The sequence below is a fragment of the Nansenia antarctica genome (assembly GCF_963989245.1).
Source record: "Nansenia antarctica genome assembly, chromosome: 9".
NCBI lineage: Eukaryota > Metazoa > Chordata > Actinopteri > Argentiniformes > Microstomatidae > Nansenia > Nansenia antarctica.
This window is the reverse complement of record NC_137679.1, coordinates 46,692,920-46,700,419: the sequence shown is the minus strand read 5'-3', so window position 1 is coordinate 46,700,419 and position 7,500 is coordinate 46,692,920. Positions and strand designations below refer to the sequence as shown.

The window sequence follows — 7,500 nt, the reverse complement described above, 5'->3', positions numbered from 1 at the left end:
TCTATGTGTCTCATGTTATCTGTTGTTAACTCTGTGTTCTATGTGTCATGTTATCTGTTGTTAACTCTGTGTTCTATGTGTCATGTTATCTGTTGTTAACTCTGTATTCTATGTGCTCATGTTATCTGTTGTTAACTCTGTGTTCGTTTGTGTTCCAAACGGAGAGCGCACATCACACCTGTCTTGAGATCACTACACTGGCTCCCTGTCAGTCATAGAATAGACTTTAAGATCCTTTTACTAGTTTATAAATCACTTCACTGTGATGCACCCAATTACATGGTGGACATGCTCATAAGATACACACCAGCTAGACCCCTACGGTCTAGTGGCACGGAACTTTTAATAGTGCCAGAGGCTAGGACAAAGAGATTTGGAGGATCAGCTTTTAGCATATATGCTCCTAGATTGTGGAACACCCTACCTGAGGGCCTGAGGTTGTCTAAAACTCAGGACATTTTTAAGCGTGACCTCAAAACCTACTTATTCAATGTCGCCTTTTGATACTAAGGGAGACATTGGACATTATAGAACTAGGATCACTAGGCCATTACACCATACTCGTGTTTTTGAGATTTGTGTTGACAGGAAAATGGACCCGGGTGCTGATGAGGCACTGTCAGCTCCAAATAGCACCTAGAGCAGTACTGGAACCGGTACAAGGGTGTACCAGGACCACCATCAGGTTGTATTGCTGTCATCTTTACTGTCTCTATTGTGTTGTTGCATCATAACTGTGCTTAAGTTTCTCTTTTGGCAGGACCTGTGACCATACTGGATGCAGAACGATGCAAATACAACACAAAATTTATGGACAGTGTGTACGCCGATAATATGCAAGGAATTTTTCCTGGATACATGGTGTACAGGTTTTTGCCCTTGCTTGCTTGCTTTGTGCCGGTGGTCCTGGCCTCCCCTTGGGGACCGCTGGGTACTGGTAAGCAAACTGGCTAGTAGTCGCTCTATTGGTAGAGGGCTGCAAGGGAATTTTTCCTGGCTACATAGTATACAGGTTTTTTACTTTTGCCTGCTCGCGGCTCTGTCAGTATTGATTGATTGATTGACTGATTGACTGAACATTTTCATTGTGTGAAGCGCATTGAGTTGCATCTTGTAAGAAATGCGCTATACAAATAAAATTTGATTTGATTTGATGTTATCTGTTGTTAACTCTGTGTTCGATGTGTCTCATGTTATCTGTTGTTAACTCTGTGTTCTATGTGTCATGTTATCTGTTGTTAACTCTGTGTTCTATGTGTCTCATGTTATCTGTTGTTAACTCTGTGTTCTATGTGCTCATGTTATCTGTTGTTAACTCTGTGTTCTATGTGTCTCATGTTATCTGTTGTTAACTCTGTGTTCTATGTGTCATGTTATCTGTTGTTAACTCTGTGTTCTATGTGTCATGTTATCTGTTGTTAACTCTGTGTTCTATGTGTCATGTTATCTGTTGTTAACTCTGTGTTCTATGTGTGTCATGTTATCTGTTGTTAACTCTGTGTTCTATGTGTTTAATGTTATCTGTTGTTAACTCTGTGTTCTATGTGTCATGTTATCTGTTGTTAACTCTGTGTTCTATGTGCTCATGTTATCTGTTGTTAACTCTGTGTTCTATGTGTCATGTTATCTGTTGTTAACTCTGTGTTCTATGTGTCATGTTATCTGTTGTTAACTCTGTGTTCTATGTGTCTCATGTTATCTGTTGTTAACTCTGTGTTCTATGTGTCATGTTATCTGTTGTTAACTCTGTGTTCTATGTGTCATGTTATCTGTTGTTAACTCTGTGTTCTATGTGTTCATGTTATCTGTTGTTAACTCTGTGTTCTATGTGTCATGTTATCTGTTGTTAACTCTGTGTTCTATGTGTCATGTTATCTGTTGTTAACTCTGTGTTCTATGTGTCATGTTATCTGTTGTTAACTCTGTGTTCTATGTGTCATGTTATCTGTTGTTAACTCTGTGTTCTATGTGCTAATGTTATCTGTTGTTAACTCTGTGTTCTATGTGTTTAATGTTATCTGTTGTTAACTCTGTGTTCTATGTGCTCATGTTATCTGTTGTTAACTCTGTGTTCTATGTGTCATGTTATCTGTTGTTAACTCTGTGTTCTATGTGTCATGTTATCTGTTGTTAACTCTGTGTTCTATGTGTCATGTTATCTGTTGTTAACTCTGTGTTCTATGTGTCATGTTATCTGTTGTTAACTCTGTGTTCTATGTGTCATGTTATCTGTTGTTAACTCTGTGTTCTATGTGCTAATGTTATCTGTTGTTAACTCTGTGTTCTATGTGTTTAATGTTATCTGTTGTTAACTCTGTGTTCTATGTGCTCATGTTATCTGTTGTTAACTCTGTGTTCTATGTGTCATGTTATCTGTTGTTAACTCTGTGTTCTATGTACTCATGTTATCTGTTGTTAACTCTGTGTTCTATGTGTCATGTTATCTGTTGTTAACTCTGTGTTCTATGTGTCATGTTATCTGTTGTTAACTCTGTGTTCTATGTGTCATGTTATCTGTTGTTAACTCTGTGTTCTATGTGTCATGTTATCTGTTGTTAACTCTGTGTTCTATGTGTCATGTTATCTGTTGTTAACTCTGTGTTCTATGTGTCTCATGTTATCTGTTGTTAACTCTGTGTTCTATGTGTCATGTTATCTGTTGTTAACTCTGTGTTCTATGTGTCATGTTATCTGTTGTTAACTCTGTATTCTATGTGCTCATGTTATCTGTTGTTAACTCTGTGTTCGTTTGTGTTCCAAACGGAGAGCGCACATCACACCTGTCTTGAGATCACTACACTGGCTCCCTGTCAGTCATAGAATAGACTTTAAGATCCTTTTACTAGTTTATAAATCACTTCACTGTGATGCACCCAATTACATGGTGGACATGCTCATAAGATACACACCAGCTAGACCCCTACGGTCTAGTGGCACGGAACTTTTAATAGTGCCAGAGGCTAGGACAAAGAGATTTGGAGGATCAGCTTTTAGCATATATGCTCCTAGATTGTGGAACACCCTACCTGAGGGCCTGAGGTTGTCTAAAACTCAGGACATTTTTAAGCGTGACCTCAAAACCTACTTATTCAATGTCGCCTTTTGATACTAAGGGAGACATTGGACATTATAGAACTAGGATCACTAGGCCATTACACCATACTCGTGTTTTTGAGATTTGTGTTGACAGGAAAATGGACCCGGGTGCTGATGAGGCACTGTCAGCTCCAAATAGCACCTAGAGCAGTACTGGAACCGGTACAAGGGTGTACCAGGACCACCATCAGGTTGTATTGCTGTCATCTTTACTGTCTCTATTGTGTTGTTGCATCATAACTGTGCTTAAGTTTCTCTTTTGGCAGGACCTGTGACCATACTGGATGCAGAACGATGCAAATACAACACAAAATTTATGGACAGTGTGTACGCCGATAATATGCAAGGAATTTTTCCTGGATACATGGTGTACAGGTTTTTGCCCTTGCTTGCTTGCTTTGTGCCGGTGGTCCTGGCCTCCCCTTGGGGACCGCTGGGTACTGGTAAGCAAACTGGCTAGTAGTCGCTCTATTGGTAGAGGGCTGCAAGGGAATTTTTCCTGGCTACATAGTATACAGGTTTTTTACTTTTGCCTGCTCGCGGCTCTGTCAGTATTGATTGATTGATTGACTGATTGACTGAACATTTTCATTGTGTGAAGCGCATTGAGTTGCATCTTGTAAGAAATGCGCTATACAAATAAAATTTGATTTGATTTGATGTTATCTGTTGTTAACTCTGTGTTCGATGTGTCTCATGTTATCTGTTGTTAACTCTGTGTTCTATGTGTCATGTTATCTGTTGTTAACTCTGTGTTCTATGTGTCTCATGTTATCTGTTGTTAACTCTGTGTTCTATGTGCTCATGTTATCTGTTGTTAACTCTGTGTTCTATGTGTCTCATGTTATCTGTTGTTAACTCTGTGTTCTATGTGTCATGTTATCTGTTGTTAACTCTGTGTTCTATGTGTCATGTTATCTGTTGTTAACTCTGTGTTCTATGTGTCATGTTATCTGTTGTTAACTCTGTGTTCTATGTGTCTCATGTTATCTGTTGTTAACTCTGTGTTCTATGTGCTCATGTTATCTGTTGTTAACTCTGTGTTCTATGTGTCTCATGTTATCTGTTGTTAACTCTGTGTTCTATGTGCTCATGTTATCTGTTGTTAACTCTGTGTTCTATGTGTCATGTTATCTGTTGTTAACTCTGTGTTCTATGTGTCTCATGTTATCTGTTGTTAACTCTGTGTTCTATGTGTCATGTTATCTGTTGTTAACTCTGTGTTCTATGTGCTCATGTTATCTGTTGTTAACTCTGTGTTCTATGTGTCATGTTATCTGTTGTTAACTCTGTGTTCTATGTGTCATGTTATCTGTTGTTAACTCTGTGTTCTATGTGTTTAATGTTATCTGTTGTTAACTCTGTGTTCTATGTGTCATGTTATCTGTTGTTAACTCTGTGTTCTATGTGTCATGTTATCTGTTGTTAACTCTGTGTTCTATGTGTCATGTTATCTGTTGTTAACTCTGTGTTCTATGTGCTCATGTTATCTGTTGTTAACTCTGTGTTCTATGTGCTCATGTTATCTGTTGCTTGTTTTTCCCATATTGTCAGCGTCTTCGAGCCTCGGAAAAGCGCTTCATAAATACAATGAATTATTATTAATATCATTATTTATTTATTTTTTACCTGGTGTACGGGTGAGGGGTGTGTGTGTGTGTGTACCTGGTGTACGGCCAGTCCCAGACAGGAGAGTGTGTGACCAGGTGAGTCTCTCAGCAGGGAGGGGGAGGGGTGTGTGTGTGTGTGTGTGTGTGTGTGTGTGTGTACCTGGTGTACGGCCAGGCCCAGACAGGAGAGTGTGTGACCAGGTGAGTCTCTCAGCAGGGAGGGGGAGGGGTGTGTGTGTGTGTGTGTGTGTGTGTGTGTGTGTGTGTGTGTGTGTGTGTGTGTGTGTACCTGGTGTACGGCCAGGCCCAGACAGGAGAGTGTGTGACCAGGTGAGTCTCTCAGCAGGGAGGGGAGGTCTGGCAGGGCTGCCTGGACCCTCTCATCCTCCACCAGACCCCTGTAGTCCACCAACACACTGCCCTGACGCTCCACCTCATCCTACACACACACACACACACACACACACACACACACACACACACACACACACACACACACACACACACACACAGTCAGGGTTAGGTTAGAGTCAGGGTTAAGGTCTTTGCACACTGATGCGTTTTTTTCGTATGAGTATTTTAAATTCCGTCATCCGAAAAAGAACGTTACGCACAGAGACCTCCAATGCGTTTATTTGTTATATTGACGTTGAGAAATGTCTCAATATGCACAGTACATTCTAAATGTCTGAATATGCACGCTACATTCTAAATGTCTCAATATGCACACTACATTCTAAATGTCTCAATATGCACGCTACATTCTAAATGCTACATTCTAAATGCTACATTCTAAATGCTACATTCTAAATGCTTGATTTAGCAGAAGGTACAAACAAGTGAGAGAATATAACTAAAACCACATGGTAGACGACATCAGGGGGAAGAACCCCTTTCAACTGTCCCCGGGTGTGAAGAAAATAGCTTTAACGTTTATGAAATTAACCATTGCCGACAACTATACGATTATTTTTTAACAAAAATGTTAACTTATTTTCCATTAACAAAATCGGTTGAGCAAACAAACTTTACTCATTCTTGAAGATGATTTTGTGCTCCTGTCACTTGAGAATAGAAAAAGAAACATCTATAACCAGCTGCATTATGTACCTGTATGAAACATCTATAACCAGCTGCATTATGTACCTGTATGTACCTGTATGTACCTGTATGTACCTGTATGTACCTGTATGTACCTGTATGTATGTACCTGTATGTACCTGTATGAATGTACCTGTATGTACCTGTATGTACCTGTATGTACCTGTATGTACCTGTATGTACCTGTATGTACCTGTATGTACCTGTATGTACCTGTATGTACCTGTATGTACCTGTATGAATGTTATTGTTTAGTATGATGCTCCCAAATGAATGTTATTGTTTAGTGATGCTCCCAAATGAATGTTATTGTTTAGTGATGCTGCCCAAATGAATGTTATTGTTTAGTATGATGCCCAAATGAATGTTATTGTTTAGTGATGCTGCCCAAATGAATGTTATTGTTTAGTGATGCTGCCCAAATGAATGTTATTGTTTAGTGATGCTGCCCAAATGAATGTTATTGTTTAGTATGATGCCCAAATGAATGTTATTGTTTAGTGATGCTCCCAAATGAATGTTATTGTTTAGTGATGCTGCCCAAATGAATGTTATTGTTTAGTGATGCTGCCCAAATGAATGTTATTGTTTAGTGATGCTGCCCAAATGAATGTTATTGTTTAGTGATGCTGCCCAAATGAATGTTATTGTTTAGTGATGCTGCCCAAATGAATGTTATTGTTTAGTGATGCTGCCCAAATGAATGTTATTGTTTAGTGATGCTGCCCAAATGAATGTTATTGTTTAGTATGATGCCCAAATGAATGTTATTGTTTAGTGATGCTCCCAAATGAATGTTATTGTTTAGTATGATGCCCAAATGAATGTTATTGTTTAGTATGATGCCCAAATGAATGTTATTGTTTAGTGATGCTGCCCAAATGAATGTTATTGTTTAGTGATGCTGCCCAAATGAATGTTATTGTTTAGTATGATGCCCAAATGAATGTTATTGTTTAGTGATGCTCCCAAATGAATGTTATTGTTTAGTATGATGCCCAAATGAATGTTATTGTTTAGTGATGCTGCCCAAATGAATGTTATTGTTTAGTGATGCTGCCCAAATGAATGTTATTGTTTAGTGATGATGCCCAAATGAATGTTATTGTTTAGTGATGCTGCCCAAATGAATGTTATTGTTTAGTATGATGCCCAAATGAATGTTATTGTTTAGTATGATGCCCAAATGAATGTTATTGTTTAGTGATGCTGCCCAAATGAATGTTATTGTTTAGTGATGCTGCCCAAATGAATGTTATTGTTTAGTGATGCTGCCCAAATGAATGTTATTGTTTAGTGATGCTGCCCAAATGAATGTTATTGTTTAGTATGATGATGCCCAAATGAATGTTATTGTTTAGTATGATGCCCAAATGAATGTTATTGTTTAGTATGATGCCCAAATGAATGTTATTGTTTAGTGATGCTGCCAAATGAATGTTATTGTTTAGTGATGCTCCCAAATGAATGTTATTGTTTAGTGATGCTGCCCAAATGAATGTTATTGTTTAGTGATGCTGCCCAAATGAATGTTATTGTTTAGTGATGCTGCCCAAATGAATGTTATTGTTTAGTGATGCTGCCCAAATGAATGTTATTGTTTAGTATGATGCTGCCCAAATGAATGTTATTGTTTAGTGATGCTGCCCAAATGAATGTTATTGTTTAGTGATGCTGCCCAAATGAATGTTAT

The 7,500-nt window shown here is 38.5% G+C and overlaps 1 protein-coding gene across 1 annotated transcript in view; it reads right to left on the bottom strand.

Moving 5' to 3' along the window:
- Positions 1–7,500, bottom strand: part of mcm8 (minichromosome maintenance 8 homologous recombination repair factor) — a gene marked incomplete at both ends in the record, with an annotated part of 50,593 nt that overhangs the window by 40,694 nt on the left and 2,399 nt on the right. The window contains one exon of the mRNA XM_080539126.1: positions 4,996–5,145. Coding sequence (XP_080395252.1) covers positions 4,996–5,145 — 150 coding nt within the window. The remainder of the gene's footprint in view (positions 1–4,995; positions 5,146–7,500) is intronic.